General features: G+C 38.1%; 1 protein-coding gene and 2 pseudogenes across 1 annotated transcript; 1 reads left to right on the top strand and 2 right to left on the bottom strand.

The window, feature by feature from the left end:
• Positions 1 to 665: 665 nt before the first annotated feature.
• Positions 666 to 1,795, bottom strand: LOC148696203 (uncharacterized; annotated as a pseudogene).
• Positions 1,796 to 1,902: 107 nt separating this feature from the next.
• LOC137710108 (uncharacterized) lies at positions 1,903 to 3,116 on the bottom strand. Its single transcript, XM_088695160.1, has 3 exons — positions 2,249 to 3,116; positions 2,086 to 2,162; positions 1,903 to 1,962 (listed from the first exon to the last, which is right to left on the bottom strand). The coding sequence occupies exons 1-3, from the start codon at positions 3,114 to 3,116 to the stop codon at positions 1,903 to 1,905; spliced, it is 1,005 nt and encodes a 334-aa protein (XP_088551286.1).
• Positions 3,117 to 7,247: 4,131 nt separating this feature from the next.
• Positions 7,248 to 8,632, top strand: LOC148696202 (uncharacterized; annotated as a pseudogene).
• The last annotated feature ends 13,920 nt before the right edge of the window (positions 8,633 to 22,552 follow it).

The following is a 22,552-nucleotide window of genomic DNA, read 5'->3' as shown; positions in this document are numbered from 1 at the left end:
TCTCCCTGACACTAATTTTGAGGAATAAAATTAAAAATAATCAGCTTTTCTCTGTAACATCTTCCCTAATATTATATTCATCTTCTAGATCAATGAGAGGTTTTTTTATACCAAAACTACTTCTAAGAAATATGACAGGCCATATATGCATATGGTCCTTCCATTACAATCTAATTCTGTTTCCCCAACGACTATCGTCCATCAAATCGTGCATAAATGAAAACTAACTAGTCAAACTGCATGGCCCTGCTGCAGACCTTTGGCTTTCACCTGTAGTAATGGAGCTGAATGAGATTCCAAAACCACACTGCAACCAAGGTCTAAAATATCGATGATATCGGAAATATTGGTAGTCCAAAAACACGGAAATTTTAATGGAAATATCAGAATATTATCGATATCGATAAAAGTTGAATAAAAACCACGGAAATTGTAAGAAAAACTTGGAACTTTTTATTGAAACTTTGTTGGATGTTTATTTAGTCAATTATCTATTAGTTTATCACAAAAAATTGGAAGGAAATGCATTGCATGATGGATTTAACTGTGTAGAAAATATGTAGTAATTAATGAAAGAAGTTTAAACACACCATAATCATTTATAAATAATGAATTAGTACAATATTTTACACTTTATACATTGCATGGTAAGATAAATGAGTGACTTAGTACCACATAGAGTTCCTATGAGGTTCAAAATTTTCACTATCTTCATCATCTCTATGTGTAGATTAAGTGTATTGTGAAGAGTAGTCATCAAATGATAAATCCCCAAAATAGTTTTTGCATGTAATTGTTAACATGCCACCCATATGGATCCAAGATTGGTTGACGTTGTCCATAAGCAAAATCATTTGAAGATTGAGTCTCAGATTCTTTCCATGAGTCTCAATTCCATCCCAACAGAAATGGGATATGAAGGGTAGGGAAATGGTTGGTTATAAGTATAACCATAGTTACTACTTCCCACTCCAACAAAGTCCGAAGTTATAGATAATGAATCATCTTCTTGACTTGACAAAGTCCCCTTGCCTCTTTCTCTACGAGTATAGTCCTTCCCTATGGCACCAATTCCTAGTCCTGCCCGCCTACTGCCATGGTCCTCATCCTGTGTTGCATGCATGAAGTTTGCCTCACCAGTGAAGGGGCTCATAAATCCGGGAGGTGGTCCAACATAGTTTCCATATCCACCACTACCTCCAGCTCCACTATATCCTTCATCATTCCCACCTTCGGTGGTAGGTGAGTCTCCTGATCTTGTACTAGAGCTATCATTAGTAGCAGTAGGATCTTGTGGTTGTGTAAGATTAGAAGAAGGTGGAATTCCAGTGTTTCTTGGTCTTAGGCACAAAAGTTCTTCCAAAGAGTCAGCGCTGCTAGATCCCACCTCCTCCTCTAATACTCTTTCTACATTTATCCTTTCATTACGTGTTTTTTCAGCAACTCTTAGAGTTGGGTTACCTTCATTATCATCTAAATGAAGAGGTCTAATCCATTGATAAAGTTGGTTACCCTCTGTATCATTATCTTCAGCAACAATATCAAACACATCTAGTGGGTCACCACGGTCGACATGATCTATTTCTACTTCCTTATCTCGAATTTGAAGCTTCATGTTGTAGTAGCAATAAACTAATTTTCCCAACCTACTATGAGCCAACCTATTTCTTTGCCTTGTGTGTATGAGTGCAAATGTGCTCGAATTTCTTTCACAAGCAGATGAGGAAGTTATTTGTGATAATACTTTGATTGCTAACTTTCTCACAGTTGGTGCATCAGTCCCATACATGATCTACCATTCAGCTATAATGAAAAACAATGTTGATAAGCCTAATAACTCCAACAAATTCTATTATAAACTGATAGTGAAATATGTTTACACTCACTAGGAGACATTTTTGTTCAAGCAGCAACTGATGTTAGTTCTCCAAAAGTTGTTCTTGCATCTTTAAACCATGTTAGCTGAATTCAATAAATCGTGTTAGTTTAATCCAACAATGTAATTATTATAATTTAAGTAATTGTGTTCCTCATTTCCAAATTGGTTAACTGCTGGTGATGTAGGGTCTACTTTAGAGTATATACATTATGTACAGCACGTATAAAGGTACCATCATCTCCAACATCGGGTCTGTATTGGTACCAAGGATTCAAATAATATGCTATTCAAAGAAACACATACTCTAATAAGAGAAATAATATTGATGCAACTAAAGAAATGAATTGCAAATTATGACATAATTTATACCTGCTGCATGCAAATCATCGTATAATGTTTTATACCATCGATCATCAATTATCTTTATGACCCACCTTGCACCATGTTTTCTTTCCAAGTCCTCATTCACTACACACATCAACTCATATATTACCCCCATAGTAGGATACACTTCTGTGTCAATGATCCGTAAAACTTTGTAAAGAGGTTCAAACACTTGGCACACATGTTCTGATTGAGTCCAAAAAGCATGATCAATCACTATACTTTCCACTATACGACCTGCATTTGAGCGGCTGAAATTATGGTTGGCCCAATTGTCACTAGTGAATATTTGCTTCAACCCTGCTTTCTTCTTAAGTATGCTGTCTAATGCAATATGGTTGGTGGCAAATCGAGTGGTAGCTGGACGAATAATTTCTCCTTTGCAAAATTCACGCATCTTTGGCAACAACCAACCGTGATTGTAAATATAATTTGTGATCATTCTAGCTCTTTTTACGACATTAGCAATATTCTCTCTCTTCCCCATTGCCTCAAACATGAGATCAATACAATGTGCTGCACATGATGTCCAAAACACATTATCATGCTTCATTAACTTTTTTCCAACTTTGACAAATGCAGAACCGTTGTCGGTCACGACTTGGACAACATTATGCTCTCCCACCTCCATGATTACATCCCTCAATAATTTGTAAATATACTTGTAGTTCTTTATATGGTCTGAAGCATCAACGGACTTCAAAAAAATTGTCTTTCCCTTGGAGTATACCATGAAGTTTATGATAGACAATCTGGTTGGGCCAATCCATCCGTCACACATGATTGTGCAACCATTAGTTTCCCACTTTGACCTCAACTTGTTAACATACTCGCCAATGTTTTTATACTCCATTTCCAAATATTTGTTTCTTACCTTATAGGGAGTGGGAGGTTGTACTCCAACACTGGCCTATTGACATCCCAACACCATATTTTTTAAATGATGTGATGATGCCTTCTTAGCAGGGACTATACCATATTTTTGAAATGATGTGATGATGCCTTCTTAGCAAGGACATTTTCATAGATAAAGAACTTGCTAATTAAACGCCCCATTCCCTCCTTCACATTACCTCCAGTGAAATAATTCCAAACACTCTTTTGATGTGCTTTGGATAACTTATATAAACTTGGGGCTACTGGTGGTGTTGGTTGTGATTCTCTAACACTTGATCCCCGTATCATTTGTGCACCACCACTGGTCCCAGAACCTTGTGCTCTATTAGGAATTTCATGAAGGTGTTATCTTTCCCATGCTGATTGTTTGGAGGCACATAATGCTTGTTTGAAATTGGTCGTTTTCAGGTCCCATGTCATCATCATATTCGTCCTCATCATCATCATCATCACTATCAACCGCTTGGCCAATGACTTTTCCTCGTAGCCCAACTCGAATATTTTCCATTCCACGTGTTTTCTTTTCCTTCTGGTGTTTTTTATTTTTTAATAATGTGGTGATGAATGCCTTCACTTCTGGGGGGACATTATTGCATCGTTGGACATTATTTCATGGATCTAATCCACTAAGATGGTACTTAAGTTGTGTGACTCCGCCACTCTTCATTACCCGACCACAATATTTGCAAATTGTGCCATGTTTGTTTCCGTCTATTGGGTCTCCATGTTCCGAAGCTGGATCACGTTTAGTAACTCCACTAGACATCTTAAATGTACCTATATTTATTTTTCATGGAAATTAGGCAATTATTTTTTGCCAAAAAATATAGTAGTGACGATTATATAAGAGAACCTAAATAATAAAGTTATTCTACAGAAGAATTAAATAGGAAGTAAAGAAAATGATTGTAAGAATTTAAGTAATTATAAAAATAATATGGAATAATAAAACCTAATATTAATGAATAATAATCCAATTTGATAATAAAATAATAAATAACATTAAACTTATTAAAATTATCCTAGGGAATAATTATACAATATTACTTAATTACTTCAAAAAATTAACATGCAAATATTATTTGGTTCTTAGATCACATGCACGGGTCCACACAAATTTTTTTGTTGTTGTATAAATTACAATAAAATAAATATAAGTTTGTAAACTTACCTTAAATATGGAATCCTTTGTGTAAAGGCCAAATAGAATCTGCGTGGACCAACAATAAAATAATAATTACACAAATGTAACAAAATGTGATGAAAACATATAAAGTCTTTAATAATGAATTAAGAGACAATAAACACACATGTAAGTGACCAAATAAAAAATAGAAAAATTAAACACCACATGCCATTGACTAAGTAATTAATTGACACAATTTAAAATATAATACCACCAAAAATTTGGAATAGATAATAACAAACATGCAAATTAAATAACAATAATGAATGAGAATAACTTACTATAGTTCAATTTTTTTTTAACTTGGGGGGAAATTGAGGTTGATAGATGTTGAGAATAACATGAGCATTATGTTTTGTTTTGGAGAAATGTTGAGAATAAGGGACGGCATGGGACCATTTGATTTTATTTATATATATAGAAATAGAACTACCTAACCATATATATAGAAATATGACTACAACTAATTAGTTAGGTGAGTGAACGTGGTGAGTAGTTCAAAAGTAGATACTTAAAAAGAAATTGTCAAAGATTCATTGTCATGTGCAAATTTGTTTCTTGCAAAAAGAATTCAAAACAAAACCATATATATATATATATATATTTTAGCATATTTTCACAAAAACATAAGTGATATGGTGGTCAAGGTGTTGAAGGAGTAAAATGGGAAGGGTTCGAATCCCCTTGGTGTTTTTTTAAATATAGAAATTTATCCTAGATAATAAATAGGGTTAAGTACAAAAAACTACCTCAACTATTGGTGTAATGACACTTTCATACCTCATCTTTTAAAATTGACAATGTCATACCTCATCTTTATAATTTGGTCCAATGTTATACCTCCGTTAGCTTGTCCGTGAATTGGTCTGTTAAATGCTGACATGGCATGATCCGGGGCCCAGATCCTTGCCTAGGTGGATTCCACGTGGCACCACACCCAATGTTTTCCTGCCAAATGTCATCCAGCTAGATTCCTAATACACCTGGCTTTCTCACAGGACGACACGTGGATATTCCATTAAAATTTAAATTTAAATTTAAAAAATTTTAAAAAAAGTAAGGGAACGTTGTAAAGTGTGCCTATTGAATTGGTTTCCCTCCCCCCGATACCCAAATCTTGTCGATCTAATTCCCCATTCCCATTTCCAGAATATCAAGAACCCTAACCCTAGTTCTCGCGGCTCCAAATCTCGATCAGAAATTCAACGAAAAACCCAAATCATCTTGTCGACTCGCTTCCCTGACTTCGTTGGTGTTCGAAGGGGCTTTCATCTGGGTTCCATTGGCTTCGAAGGAAAATCGAAGGATTCGTCATGGGGTGGTACGTGCGCGAAGATCCCGACGAAACAACTCCTACCTATTGTAAGTTTTTTGTGCTTTTGATGATTCCAAATGTATAGTGGACTTATTTTTTGTTTATTCTTGTTTGAAAATGTGGGTTCATGCTTTGTGAATTCAAAATGGTACCTAAGGTGTTGGAATGGGTTGAATGTGGGTATTGTTTATTCTTCTAGCATTGTTTATTCTTGTTTGAAAAGGTGGATTTATGCTTTGTTAATTCGAAATGGTTCCTACGGTGTGTTGGAATGGGTTGAATGTGGGTTTTGTTTATTCTTTTAGCATTGTTTATTCTTGTTTGAAAAGGTTGTTTATGCTTTCTTAATTCGAAATGGTTACTGAGTTGTTGGATAATGGGTTGGTTGCTTTGTTGCTTTGTTTATTGTTGTGAAGATAAGGTGGTTGGATAGTGGGTTTGTTGCTTTGTTTATTCTTGTGAAGATAAGGTGGTTTGTTGCTTGGTTTGTTGTTGTTGAGAAATGGTTAATGTGCATTGCCTGTTTGCATATAGTTGTCAATTGCATATAGTTTCATATAAAATGTTGTGCATTGATTTTTGTTGTTGGCTTTTAAAATGCAATTAGTTGCATGTAGAATGTTGTGCATTAGTTGCATATAGAATGATTTGTTAGGTTAAAATGCAATTGCTTATGTTTGTTGTTGGCTTTTAATTAGGGTTTGTTGTTGTGAATTTCAGTTTTTCCATAACTATTCTCTATTGAATTGCATCATGGTGGGGAGATAAGTTATGACATGTACGTTGGGGGAAAAGTGACATATATAGATAAATGTGATAAAGACCTCATGTCACTGCCGGTGATAGATGATATGGTGGAGGGAGTTGGATACATTGAGCGGTTCATGAACTATTATTTCAAGATTCCCAACATGGACCTTTCCAATGGTTTGAAGCAAATTCAAAGTGATTCCAATGTTCAGTCCACGTGCAATTTTGTTCCAAAAGATAAAGTGATTGAGATGTATATCGAAGAATTGACGACAGAAAAAGCCGTAACCCAAGAGCAACAGTTTCTGAAGTCCATGGAAGTGATAGGTCCAAGTAAAGTGGTTATTGAAGAGATAAGCAGTTCAGAAGAGGATGTTGGGCCAACATCACTTAAACCAATAAGATACAAGGGCTTGCTAGCTATTGAAGGGCCAGAAGTGGATGATTGTTGCACATCTTAAGTAGTGCAAACATGTGTGACTGAGGTAGGAGAGATAAATGCTGAAGAAGGGAATGGTCAGAAAGAGAAAAATTGTGAAGGGCCAGAGAAGAGTAAGGGGAAATCTGTGGCTGAGGTAGGTGAAGGGGATGTAGGAGAGGGGGATGTAGGCGAGGGGGATACTGAAGTATTCTTTGATGTACATATTAGTTTGGAGGGGAATGTTGAAGAAGAGAATGAAGAAGCTACTGAAGAAAATGAATGTGACTTTGAAAAGAGTGAATATGGGAGTGATACTGATAACCCAGTGTTTCCAAGTTTGATGAAAGGGATTCTGAGCAAAGAAGTGCAAGGCAATCTGAGCAAAGCCGGGAAAGAGAAGAAGAGCAAAGGGAAGAAGAAATTGATACTGCAAATGTAGAACAAAATGTGGTTGATGATCCAGATTATAACTCTGATGCTCTTGAGAGTGTACACTCTTCGGATGATGAAGGAGGCAAAAAACATGAGCGATTTCCAGAGTTCAATGAGAAAACTGATATGAGGAATCCCACTCTTACACTCGGGCTTGTTTTCAGGGATCATGACCAATTCAAGTGAGCTGTCATCATGTACTCCCTAGTGAATGGATATGGAGAAATCCATTTTCCTAAGAATGAGAAATTGAAAGTCGTAGCAAAGTGTGCAAAGGGGTGCTCTTGGAAGTGTTGTGCTGGAAAAATGTATGGTTCGAATAACATACAGATCAAGACCATACTTGATGAACACACATGTGGGAGAACTTGGGCAAACAAGAACATGAAGTCCCCTTTGCTGACTGATTTGTACATGGACAGGATAAAACTGAATCCCACATGGCCTGTGGATTCCTTTTTGGCAACTGTCCAATCAGAGTGGAATCACGGTTGTACAAAGAGGAAGGCTTACAGGGCTTTAGATAGGGCTTTAAAGATCAATGAGGGAAAACATGCAGAGCAGTACACAAAGTTGTGGGACTTTGCCGAGGAAGTGAAGAAGACTAACCCTGGAAGCACAGTGAAGGTGAAGTTGGATAAAGGGAGGTTCCAAAGGATATATGTATGCTTGGGGGCTTGTAAAGAGGGGTTTAAGTCAGGGTGTAGACCAATGATAGGATTAGATGGGTGTCATTTAAAGAATGTATATGGAGGTCAGCTACTTTGTGCTGTTAGCATTGACCCAAATGATGAAACATGGGTTATAGCGTATGCAGTTGTAGAAATGGAGAATAAGTCCAGTTGGATTTGGTTCTTAGAGTTATTAGCCGTTGATGTTGGGATTGTCAATCAAGGGGGATGGACATTTATCAATGATCAGCAAAAAGGGTTAATTCCGGCCCTTAAAAAAGTCCTCCCTAATTCCCACCACAGATTTTGTATGAGACATCTGTATACCAACTTCAGAAATCTATTCAAATGGAAAACATTGAAGGATGCTTTGTGGTCAGTAGCCAGAACAACAACAGTTCCCTACTTCAAAAAAGCAATGAAGGATCTGAAGAAGCTCGATGAAAAGGCCTACGATTGGTTGGTGAAGTTTCCTGCACATCATTGGAGCAAGTCCCATTTTGAAACACATCCGAAATGTGACATGTTGCTGAACAATCTCTGTGAAAGTTTCAATGCTGTCATACTTATACCAAGACAAAAACCTATTGTCACCATGTTGCTCCTTATTCATACACTCTTGATGAAGAGAATTCAGATGATAAGGGATATAATGGCGAACAAAGTTGGAGATCTCTGTCCTAAAATCAAGAAATAATTGGAGCAAGCCAAAATTCAGAGTGGCCGGTGCATTGCACAATGGTCAGGGGGCTCTAAATTTCAAGTTGATGCTGGATGGGGGGAGCAATATGTTGTTGACTTGGTTGAGAATACATGTTCTTGCATAAAGTATGCCTCTACAGGAATCCCATGCAACCATGTAATATCGGCCATAAATTTCAAGAGGGAAAAACCGGAAGACTATGTCAATGCTTATTATTCGAGGGCGCGATACTTAGAGCTGTATTCTCATTTAGTAATGCCGATGAATGGGATGTCTATGTGGGAGGAAACTGATAAACTGCCAATATTGCCTCCTACATATACAAGGCAACCTGGAAGGCCGAGGAAGAAGAGGAACAAGGAAGCTGCTGAGATGGACAATGAGGGTGAACAAACTCCCACAAACCCAACCAATAATCCTCAAGGTCCTCCTCAACCACTTAAGCTAGGAAGGAAAGGCCAAGGCACTTTGAAATGTACCGTATGCAAAAATGAAGGTCATAATGCAAGAACCCATCATAGACATCTTCCTCCAAGGGACAAACAGGTAACATTTTCTACTTTATATGATTTTTTAAATCCCTTAACATCATATTACACTCTTAATCCTTTAACATCATTTTCTACTTTGTAGGCATCCACATCTGCTCAAGGACAAACTGCACCTAAAAAGAGGACGAGGAAAACAAAGGTAAAAACTTAACCATTTCCTTAGTTGTAAAACATTTGGATTTAGTTAAAAAGCTTGCTTGGTCTCTAAATGAACTTTGGATTTAGGCATTACAATCAGTAGCTGAATCACCTAGAAGCACCAAGCAGAGAAAGACCAAGCAATCCACTAACTGAATCATCCAAAGGCACCAAGCACAGAAATACCAATCAACCCAGCCACAGCCACGTTTTTTGCACAGATGGTTGTTTTTTGTAAAGGAATTGTAAAGTTTGAACAGGTTTTATGCATCCAATAGGCCTTTTGTGAATTGAATGGATGATGTAGCAGGTTTTATGAATTCAGTAGGTTTTGTAATGTTGGTTGGAGATGCTAGATGAATTCTGTTAATTTTTTGCACAGGTTTAACAATTTATGGATAATTAAGCAGGTTTTATGCTTAATTTGGTCTATTTCATATTTTTCTTGCAAATGATGAGTAGTTTGTGCTTGAATACACTTGTTTTGCTGTTGTTGTGGTTATATCCATTATTTTTGGGTGAGATTTTTTAAATTTGAGGTCAAGGATGATATAATATGTGCTTAAGGATGATAATCTGTGCTTAAAATGGTATATATCATAGGTTTTTTTTTTGGCGGGAAAATTCAAAATTCAAATTACCAAAAAAAAATCAAATATATTTTCTGACGTGGATGACATTTGGCAAGAAAACATTGGGTGTGGTGCCACGTGGAATCCATCTAGGCAAGGATCTGGGCCTCGGATTATGCCATGTTAGCATTTAACAGACCAATTCACGGACAAGTTAACGGAGATATAACATTGGACCAAATTATAAAGATGAGGTATGACATTGTCAATTTTAAAAGATGAGGTATGAAAATGTCATTACGCCAATAGTTGAGGTAGTTTTTTGTACTTAACCCTATTATATATTAGCTTGCAAGCCTTGCAGACATCGTAACGACCATATAAATATTACAGGCTGAATATGTAATCACAAACACATCTGTAGCAAGTTGGATAAGGCCCAAGTGCGTGATTGACAAAGGGTGGGGTTCGAATCCCTCTATGCGCAAAATTAAGACTTTTCAGAATTTTTCAAGTATTTTTGGGTTTCATCTCGCGATATTATCAATAATATCGCGATATATTACCCAAATATACTTGAAACAATGCTGAAAATATCGTATTCGATATTATCGCGATAATATCGATAAAATATCGATATATTGATGATAATACACTGGTTTATCCAATGTTTTATGATAATATGAAAATCAAGATAATTTCCCCATGTTTATTGTTGGGTAAATATTATTCCCTCGTTTTATGTTTAAGGAAAACTAACGAAAAGTTAAAAAAATAAAAAAAAATAAAAACTTTACTTTTAATAAAAGATGACAAATAAAGGTGTAGTAAATAGTACAAAGGAAAGGTAAAAATGTGATTTTTCGTTAAAAGTGAACAGTACCGAAAGTGTTTCGTTAAAACTCCCACATGTTTATGCATTAAGAAAACATTGACTTTTATATAAATTGAGGGCAAAGGGGGGATTTGGATCCCATCCGGATCCAAGTTGTGGGGATTCTAGGGATCATCACATCCTAACTGTTTATCGTACATCGTGCAGTTATATGTCATTTTAAATTTATTTATTTAAAATTAAACACAATAGTATTTAACGAAAATTGACGGCATGGTATACAATGAACGACCATGATGTGAGGATCCGGAGAGGATCCTCATCTGGAAAAGGGTATGTAAGGTGTTGGGTATTATGAGATGCCAGTTTCAGGTGCAGTTTATGCAAGTTGTTCGACAAATAAAATTTAATTAGCTTTGGTTGTGGGTCGGGAACTTATATATGAACCTATAGTTAAAGATTAAGAGTGTGCCACTACTAGTTTCTGCTAGTAAATGGTGTGTTTGTAATGAAATTGCGCTATTTAACTTCTAACCAAAAGATTATGACATTGAGCGGAATAGGCTTAACTCAATATTTTTTTTATTTTTTTTATATTCAATTGAAATGCTTCATAATTAAAATAGTTGAACATAAACGAAAAAAATACATCTTGCTCCAAAGAAAATATGTATAAACTGAATTGGAAATTTACAAATAAGTAAATACATAAGCAACTAAAGTTGTAGTGATCAACCCAAGTGTGACAAAGCAAGCCATCAGATTGGCCTTTGTGCTGATCGGATTGGACTCCTGCAAGTTTGTTTCTTTGAGAAAAAGAGAGTTCCTAAAAGGGATTCTTCCTAAGGCTAATAAATCGATACCACTAAGAGAAGTGGCAGAGTTAATTCTAAGTTTGAAAGCTTTTTGGGATCAAAGGTTTATAGTCTAAAGCTTGGAAAAGTTTTGGACAGAGAAAGGGTTTCTGATCTAAAAATGAGAAGGCTTTTCTTCTTTGAGCTTGTTCTGATCGGTCGTTTGATTTTATTTACCCTCGTCTTCATGCCTTGGCTTTCTTTACATGGAGAACAAATTTTAGTAAAAAAAAACAGTCACTTGCTGAACAATCCACCGCCCGAAATCCACTTGCAATGAAAAAGAGCTGCAATTTGATTGATTAAGTAAGGGATTTAGCACAAAGTCATTGCCTAAAATATCTTCTCCCCATCCTTTCACCGCCCAAAGAAAAAGGAAGATTGTAAATAATGTTTGGCTATTCAAAGGATAAGTAGAAGTTCTTATTCAAAATTGCTCATTATTGATTCATAAAATTTTGTGTTTATGGTCAAAACAGTTTTTATTATAATGATATAATTACTCTATAAAGATCGTTTCTGCAAAAAATGAATGGGCAATTCAATCTCCTCAGGTGAATAATAACTACCCTTAATGAACAGTAATTTTTTTTGCATCTCCACTACTAAATTGAATAGCCCAAGCAATTCGTATTAAAATATTAATATTTTTTATTTTATAAAATAATAAAAATTAATTTTATTTGTAATTTCGAATAAGATTTTTAATCGATCTCATAACACCACATGTCATTATCTCCAATTCCGTCGCACCACATGTCGTTACCTATTTAGAATCGTTGAGACTAGATTTTCAATAAAATTTTTAACCAATCTCGTCGCTTCACATGTCACTATCGTTTAGAATCTTTGAGAATAGATTTCGAAAGATTTTTAATTTTTTTTTGGTGTGTTTTTTAAGTTTATTTAGTGCTGTTGTAGACCTATTTGACTGAACTGTATTTAGGACTAGAGAGGGAGAGAGGCCAGTGGCAAGAGAGAGAGAAGAGAGAAAGAAGAGAGAGATTTAATTGTGTGGTGTGTGTTGCATCACCACATTGTGCCTTTATTTATAGTAGTAGGATAGGTTAAATCCTTACCCTAATAGGATTACAACTCTAATAGGATAATAACTACTAAAGAGAATATTCCAAGATATCCGTAGATACACTAGGATTTACACAATCACATTCATATTCTAAATATGACTGCAACACTCCCCCTTGAGTGTGGAAATACTCAAACAAAATATTGCATCAAATCTTCAACAGATAAGGTAGAACAGTTGATGAAGTTGGCGACACAACGGGTGAATGCGAGTCTCAAATATAAAGAAAGCATGCATTGGTAGTAAAACTCACAAAACTTCGCTATGGTAAAACCTAAGGCGGGTAAAAACCCACAAACTAAGGAGAAAAGTGAAAAGTATGCATAATGTTTAAAACAAACGTCAAACAAGACGAAATTAATGAACTCAATCGAGTAGATGGGTGCCTCATCAAAACCTTGTTAGGTAGCAAAAACCCTGTGGGAAAATGCTCCTAATCGTAGAAAAAAGAGTACATAAAGATCAAGTGAGTATGCTTCAGAATACTCCCTCTAAGTTAGACATAACTTTCAAATAAGAGAACTGCAAGCAATTCAACTCAGATAATTTACACATATTGATTCCTTGGACGAGCTTTTGAAAAGTAGACTTAGACAATGACTTGGTAAAGAGATTGGCCGGGTTGTCTTGGGAGCGGATTTGCTTGACTTCAATGTTCTGATGTTGTTGTTGCTGGTGAGAATAAAAGAACTTCGACGTTTTGTGCTTAGTGTTGTCTCCCTTGATGTATCCCTTCTTTAACTCCTTAATACATGTTGCATTGTCTTCAAAGACCATCGTAGGAAGGTCAACAATGGTAGTAAGACCACTAGTGCTTGAAATATGTTCCATGACTGCTCTTAACCAAAAGCACACATGCGATGCTTCATGCAGGGCGAAAATCCTAACATGATTCGAAGAAGTCGCAACTAACGTTTGCTTGATACACCTCCAAGATATAGCAGTGTCTCCAACAGTAAAGACATAACCCGTTTGAAAATGTGCCCTAGTCAGACAGATATCCAGCATCTGCTAACTAACAAGGCGAGAATGAACCTGAGAACCGAGAGGGCGGAAGTTCTTCTTGAGGATTCATAGGTATAGAAAAACCCAAATTCATCATACCCTTGAGGTAGTAAAAAATGTCTTTAGCACCATTGCAGTGTTTGCATGTAGGAGCATTGCTGTATCTAGCCAAAAGATTAACAGCGAAGGAGATGTCAGGTCTAATGCATTAAGCCAAGTACAATAAAGCACCAATTGCATTTAGGTATAAAACTTCAAGCCCAAAATCTCTTCCTCATCCTTCTTAAGACAGAAAGGATCTTGTTTAGCATATAGAGTCTGAACGACCATGGAGTACTCGAAGGCTTCGCTTTATCCTCATTAAAACGTCGCAACATATTTTGGGTGTAATTCAATTGATGTATTAAGATTCCATCCGAACAATGCTCGATCTCCAGGCCGAGACAATATCAAGTTTTCCCAATATTTTTCATCTCAAATTTTGATTTCAAGTGAACAATAATTTCCTCAAGCTCTGCAGGAGTTCCAATGAGGTTTATGTCGTCGACATAAACTGCAGCGATCACTAATCCGGAATATGACTTCTTTGTGAACACGCATGGGCATAGTTCGTTGTTCACATGTGGTGGAGTAGGAGCTACATGCCCAAACACCTTACGTTTCGCAAGCGAATCAAGTTCGACCTAGATTTCTTATTTCCAGTTTGACCAATCCGTTCTACGTCAGCATTCATAAACGGAATGTGGTTCAATGTCATCGCTAAGTATGATGTCAGTAACTATTGTGTACGCAAATGCATCGACGATGATCATCTCATTCTAATTTCAAACCTCATCCAATACTACGTAATGGACCGAAACCTCACAATTCTCTTAAGGCAGGGTTATCTCATCTAAGACATCATTATAATCTAGAATAACCTTATGCATTGGAACAGATGAGTGAACGATGGTTGGATTCAGACTAGGGTCACTAATTTGTATCATTTTCCTCTTATGCGGTTGTGAATCCTTTGAACCAGGGGGTCTGCCACGTTTCAAGGTAAAAGCAAATGATTGGCTAGCTACCAATGTATCGGACCGCGTGGAATGTGCGACTACCCCACCCTTAGGGACGTTCGACCTTCCCAGGCGATATTGTTGTGTACTCTAGGTACGTCGATCTTTGTAGGTTTGTTTGCAGCGGATATATGTGATCTTGTCACGTTTACCAGATCAATAAAACATCCGGCATACTTTGAGTAATGCTCTGAAGTTCTAGAATATGTCGTACTTCAATTCCAGACTAAACATAGTGGGGATCTAAATGAGACATAGTGAGAGCATACCATAACAATTAGCAGTATTCTATAGGAACGTTAGTGTTCTTATCTCCCCTTAACGATATGAAGACTGTATCATCAAAGTGACAATCTGCAAAATGTGTGGTAAAGAAATCTCCTGTCAATGGCTCTAAATAGTGAATAATTGATGGCGAATCATAACCGACATAGATTCTCATTCTTCTCTAATGACCTATTTTGGTACGTAGTGGCGGTGCTATTGGCATATAGACTATACACCCAAACACGCGTAAATACGAGACATCAAGCTCGTATCCAATAACCAACTGTAACGGTGAAATGAGGTTGGGTAGCGGTAGGCCTCAAGCAAACCAAAATAGTTGCGTGCAATATTGCATAGCCCTAGGCAGATACCGGTAATTTGGTTCACATAACCAAGGTCCGAGCTATCAATTACAGGCCCTTTATGAAAGCTTCTACCAAGACGTTTTGGGTGTGAACATGGGGTACATGATGTTCGACTTCAATCCCAACTAACATGTAATAGTCGTCAAAAGTTTGTGAGGTAAACTCTCCAGCATTATCTAATCGAATCGACTTAATCAGACAATTAGGATGGTGAGCCCTAAGCTTAATAATTCATGATAGGAGTTTTGAAAATGTTGTCACATCCTGGCCCGAGGCGAATCACTTCCCGGGCCCGCTCCACCACCGTAGCACGATATTGTCCGTTTTGGGCTTACCATTCCCTCACGGTTTTGTTTTTGGGAACTCACGAGCAACTTCCCAGTAGGTCACCCATCATGGGATTGCTCTAGCCCCCTTCTCGCTTAACTTTGGAGTTCCTACAGAACCCGAAGCCAGTGAGCTCCCAAAAGGCCTCGTGCTAGGTAGGGATGGGAATATACATTTAAGGATCACTCCCTTGGGCGATGTGGGATGTCACAATCCACTCCCCTTAGGGGCCCGACGTCCTCGTCGGCACACATGCGGCCAGGGTTAGGCTCTGATACCAATTTGTCACATCCCGGCCCAGGGCAGATCACTTCTCGGGCCCGTTCCACCACCGTAGCACGATATTGTCCGCTTTGGGCTTACCATTCCCTCACGGTTTTGTTTTTGGGAACTCACGAGCAACTTCCCAGTGGGTCACCCATCATGGGATTGCTCTAGCCCCCTTCTCGCTTAACTTCAGAGTTCCTACGAAACCCGAAGCCAGTGAGCTCCCAAAAGGCCTCGTGCTAGGTAGGGATAGGAATATACATTTAAGGATCACTCCCCTAGGCGATGTGGGATGTCACAAATGTAGCGTTGCGTGTGGGCAATAAACAGACATGTGACCAATGTGTCGATGCATCAACCAACACCATAAAGTATGTAAATGGCCCGCATGTTGGTTGGATAGGTCCAAAAATATCCCCATCAATCCTCTAAAGAAACTTTGGAGGGTTGTGAATAATCTTTGTAATTGAGGGTTGAGTATTCAACATCCCCAAAGAACAAGCTTTGCATGGCAGGAATACAACGTAGTGAAGTAAATGATGCCCATATGATGATTTGAGAATACGGTGCATCTTGTCACATCCGGGATGTCCCATACGATCATGCCAAAGCAGCAAAGTGCCCTAGAATGGTTGTGATGTACAATCCACTTGGGTTGTCATGCGAATGGTTGTGATGTATAATCCACTCAGGAGACGTTCTAGCTTCTCGTGAATACACTTCTGGCCATACTCGTAAGAAGTGATACAAAGAAATTCAGAACCATTCTCTTCAGTGGTTTCAACATGATATTGATTATCTCAAATGTCTCTAAAACTCAGCAGCGTTCTTGCAGAACGTGAAGAATATAGGGCCTCTTTAATTGTTAAGACAGTACCATTGGACAACATTATACGCGCATTTCCATATCCTTCAATCAGGTTGGATGAGCCTGAGAGGATTGTCAAAGGTGTTTTCTTAGGTATGAAGTTAGTAAAATAGTGTCGCTCACGCAATATGGTATGCGTAGTAGCATTATCAGCCAGATAACTAACTTCCCCATTAGTCATACCTAGAAATAAATTAATTGAATTAGTCACATGCATAAATATAATTCCATTCATTCAATTAATCAATCAAGAAATAATATCCATAAAATAATTATACATAATTCAATACAAACAAAAACCAAACAAATTATTCCAAAGACGTAGAAAAATTGTCCAAAAATTAAACCACAAACCTAAAAAGATAGGAAGGGTTCGGCTATTCCTAGTGGGTTCAGCCACTAGGGGTAAAAGCACCCTAAAAATGTCTAGAAGAATAAAACTTATTCGTCCATAGGAGCTAATACCTCCTGAAAATCTGATATCTCCATGGATGTAGTGGCATCTTCAAGATGTTCCACATTGGCAAAGTTAGACTCACGGCGGGAGTGATACTTGGCAATAGTCTCGGGGCTAGCTCGACATACGTGTGACCAATGATCATTTGATCCACAGCGGTACCACATGTCTATTTCAGTGGAAGCTGATTGAACTGTAGCTTTTCACTTGTTCTTGAAGTTTGGGGCCTTAGGTGCAAGATGTTGGTGCTTTTGGGTCAAATTTCCTTCCTTGGGTGGGCCATGGCTCTATTGACCTTGGGCCCGTGGGTAGGCTTACTAGCCATTACCACGGCCACAATGATGTTTTCGTCATTTGTGGCTACTATAATTAGTCACATGCGCTTCAGACACAGCGTTCGAGCCAGTGGGTCAAGCTTGATGATTTTTCATCAAAAACTAGTTCTCTTTTAGCAATAAATAAAATAGAGATCAACTTCAAAGATTTGGTGAATTTTACGCCCTATATTATTGCTACAAGATAATATTGGTAGCATGGAAGGTCGAATAGGTCTTCTCCAAAAGATCTGTATCTGTTAAGTCCACTTTACAAAACATAAGCAGTGATCGAATTCTACAAACTTCAAAGTTGTATTCATTCACGGACTTAAAATCTTGGAAGCGTAGATGCTACCAGTCGTGTCTTGCTTCAGGCAAGTAAATGTCTTTCTGGTGATCGAAATGATCGACCAGAGTAAGCCAGATGGTGCGTGGGTCCTCCTCAGCAAGGTACTCGATTTGCAGTGCATCATAGATGTGTCTTCGAATGAAGATCATTGTAGTAGCTTTCTGAGCTTCATTGACGAGTTTGGCGTCGATAAGTTCCTCGATGATGGCTCTAATACCATTTGCAGTAAGACGAAGCTTCACGTCTTGAACCTACTTTAGGTAGTTTCTTTCAGATACTTCCAGAGTGGTGAAATCGAGCTTGTTCAAGCTCAACATGTCCCTAAAACAGAAGGTACAACAAAACGTAGTTACTCATATGGTAATCCATAGACATACATCATAGAACATTCGGGTTCTATAGACATGTATTGGTTTAATTTAAAGATGAAAGCTACAGGTTTCATGCGGTAAGTTTTGAATGAAAACTTAGGGTTTCAAGGACACTAAATATGAAACTATAGGTTCAAATTAGTTTTATGAACGATTAGTTCATAAAAAAATAAAAAATAAAAAAAAGATGCAATATGCTGATTTAAGTGTACTGGATTTGAGTTGTTTCGGGAACTCAAGTGTGAGAGCTTTGGAACTACGAAACGATGTCAACAATTCAAAGTAGAAAAATAAATTATTGAATCGTTAATGTCCAAAAGTGATCTTTAAGTCAATAATTTTGGATTAATTATCAGATTAATGGACTGCAAGTCACCTTTAATTAATTCAATAGATCGAGACTAAATAGAGTCGATCAGGGAAGCAAAATAATGACAGAGATATCATATTAGCTTCATTTGGTGATAAACCAAGTAATAATTAAATTAGAATTAATTAGAGTAAACCAAAGTACCCCAAAAAAATATTTGGGCATGATTTATAACGCGGGGATGCCAAAAATTAGCATTGGGTCAAAAAAAACGCGGCCCAACCAAAAGTGGGTTGGTAATGACGCGAGGACAAGCCTTACTGCTCGGCTGCAAGCCATTAGGCCTCGAGGAGGGCTACAGGCCTTTGGGCCATGTGGTCTAGGTGAGCCCAACAACAAAAACTGCTGGTTTGGGCAAAAAACAAGGCACGAGGCAAGCCTAACCCAAGGCTGGCTTGCAGGTTGGTGTTGGGAAGCCCAGCTGAGGCTGGGTTTTGGGTTTTTTGGTCGGGGCAGGTCAAGCCCAATAGCAAAGGCTGCGAGCAAGTAGGGCGATAGGTGGTGAATCCCAACAAGCAACACGGGCTTGTTGCAGGTAGGCCAAGGACGCAAGACCAAGCCCAGCAACATGTGGGTTGCTGGTGATGGGCCATGGGTACGAGGGTAGAGCTTAACAAATTGCTACAGGCCGTGCTAGTAGGTAGGCTGGAGCTGCAAGCCCAATCCAAACAAATCCAGGCCAAAAGAGCGGTTGTTCTTACTCGCAACAAACCCAAATGGATGCTACCATGGGTTAGACGTCAAAACGATGTCATCCTGGGGCGTGCTCGACGCAGCTGGGTTGCAAGCCAGTGCGATGCTTGGCGGTAGTGCCAGCAACCGACGGCCATGATTCATTAAACTCCCAAATTTTTTTTTTTCAACTTTTCTAGGGTTTTAAGAACCCTAAATTGCTTGTAATTTATTTATATGCTTTGACTCACAAATTCCACAGAGCAAAATAATTGTGCAATGCATGAGACATGTGTATATATATATTGACAAATATATGAATCATATACAATATATATATATATATATATATATATATATATATATATTGGAAGGAAAATATAAATATAGAGGGTTCATACATCATGGGGAATGTTTTCATGCTTCGTTGATGTTTCAAATATCTTAGCGTACCTGATTGGCAGAAAACAAATAAAAGCCTTTGAATTTTGTAGAAGAAAACCTCCTCCTATGATCCTTTAGTTCCTTAGCTTCTAACAAGAATGTGCTGATAACATGTTGTAGGTCTATTTGACTGAACTGTATTTAGGACTAAAGAAGGAGAGAGGTCGGCCGCAAGAGAGAGAGAAAAGATAGATTTAATTGTGAGGTGTGTGTTGTATCACCCCATTGTGTCTTTATTTATAGTAGTAGGATAGGTTAAATCTTTACCCTAATAGGATTACAACTCTAATAGGATAATAACTACTATGAGGAATATTTCAAGACATCCCTAGATATACTAGGATTTACACAATCACATTCCTATTCTAAATATGATTGCAACAAGTGTGTTTTTTTTTTTTTTTTTTTAAGTTTATTTGGTGTGTTTTTTTATGAGGTTTATTTGGTGTGTTTTTGTAATTGTATTTGTTGTGTTTATGTAATTTTATTTGATAAGGTATTTATAGGGGAAAAAAATTTATTTTATCATATTTATTTTATTAATTTTGAATATTTTTTAAAATTTTTTATTAACTTAATTAATCTAGATCGTTGGATTAAAAAAAAATTGAAATGCAATAGTCCAGATTTCAACACGTGGCCCAACGGTAACATTCTGATTTATTTCTTTTTTTATTTTATTTTTCTTACATTTTTTAAAGCTAAAAAACGTGGATCGTTGATCTGGAAATCAACGGTCCAGAATGTGTCACGTCATCTAGCCGTTGTAGGAGTTTTTGAAATTTTTTATACTGTTGGAAATCCAATGGCCCAGAACAAATAGCTGTTGAAAATCCAACAACTTGGAAGAAGCCATAACAAAGGTACTGTTAGCAAGATTCCATCATCTCCACATATCTCTCCTCAATCCTCTTGATTGAGTTATATTTAGAATGATTGTATAGGGTTGACTTGGTGATTTCAATTGTAATTAATTATTGTATCAAATAGGTTCTATATATCTTGTAATTCAGTGAATGAATAAACAAGGGAAATCATTTTCTACATGGTATCACCTAGGTCTAGGCTCCTTCTTCTCGAAAAACCCTAGCCGATCTCTGCCTTCTTCTTCTCGAAAAACCCTAGCCGATCTCTGCCTCTTCTTCCATGGCTACCTCCGGCCCTAGTATTGCTAGCTTCCTGAAATTAGATGAAGACAATTATCCTGAATGGCTTCGCCAGATGAAACCATTCCTTATTGGTCAAGGACTCTACAAGTTTGTTGATGGCTCTCACCCAAAACCTTCAGCTACCATTCTTACCGTGCTCCCCACCCCTCCTTCCCCTACCGATGCTCCTGTTGCTACTGTCCCTAATCCGGCTTTGCTCCCATGGATTCAACAAGACCAACTTGTGGTGAGCTACATCACTACTACGCTGACCAAGCCTATTATTTCACTTACCATTGGTTGCGAAACAGCCCAGGCTATCTGGGAATGTCTTCATCATCATTTTTCACAAACCTCCATTGCTAGCTCCGCCTCACTTCAGTTTCAACTCCTCGACCTCACAAAAGGAACCAAATCTCTTAATGACTACTTGCTCCAAGTCAAACACATTGCTAACTCCTTGGCTGCCATAAACAAACCTGTGGATCCTGAGTACTTAGTCACCCTTACTCTTCGCGGCCTTGGTCCAGACCATCTCATGCTTCGAACCGCCATTCTTCAAGGTTCTTCCCTTCCAACCTTCACTGAACTTCGCTCTCGCATCCTTGCATTTGAAGCCCAAGACCCCAACTTCAACGCATCATCTCCATCCTCCCATGCTCTCTTTAATAACCACCTTCCACCATCGGCTTCTCAAAACCCAGCCCCACCTCAACCTTCCCCGGGCCATAAACCCCATAATCCCAAGGGTTTCCATCGAAACCATACTGGACGTGGTAACTACCGTAACAACCGGTTTTCTCACCGCCGGTACAACAATAATTATGGCTCCTCTCTTACCCCGGCGCAAGGTCAGCAACCATGGCTTCCTCGCCCCCCTCCTTGGTCTGCTTCAACTAATGGACTGTTGGGTCCTCCTCCCACCTGGTGTCCCAATTGCAACACCAATCAACACAACCAGGCTCACTGCCCGCACCGGTACACCGGCCCTGCTCAGTTCCCTCCTTTCGCTGGTGCACATATGGCTCAAGCCGCGGCTGCGGCCGATCCCGTTTGGTATCCTGATACCGGCGCCACTCATCACATGACAGGTCCTGGCACATCCCTTCACAACCCGTATCCCTCCAATGGTAATCAAAATGTATTTATGGGTAATGGAGATTCCATGCATGTTACCTACACCGGTACTCTCCCTTTTTCTTTAGGCTCTTCTACATTCACTCTTCGTGATGTTTTTTGCATTCCCGCCATTCGCACAAATTTACTTTCTGTTGCTAGGTTCACTAAAGATAATCGTGTCTTTTTCCTTTTTGCTCCAGATTTCTATCAAATTTATGATTTGCTCACCGGTGCACTCTTATTTCAGGGCCCTTGTGAAGATGGCTTGTATCCTCTTCAACTTTCCTCCACCCGTCAACCCCTTGCTCCTCATGCTCTTACCACTCTTCACTCCTCTACTTGGCATCGTCGTCTCGGTCACTCGTCGTCTTCTGTTCTTTCCCACCTAGGACCCTTGTTAGGAAAAGAAATAAAATTTAATAAGACATTCTGTACGGATTGTGCTATAAGCAAATCCACTCAATTACCGTTTT

Source organism: Pyrus communis, chromosome 6 (assembly GCF_041283825.1).
Source record: "Pyrus communis isolate YQ-2024b chromosome 6, ASM4128382v1, whole genome shotgun sequence".
In the NCBI taxonomy this organism is placed as follows: domain Eukaryota; kingdom Viridiplantae; phylum Streptophyta; class Magnoliopsida; order Rosales; family Rosaceae; genus Pyrus; species Pyrus communis.
This window is presented reverse-complemented; position numbering and strand designations above follow the sequence as displayed.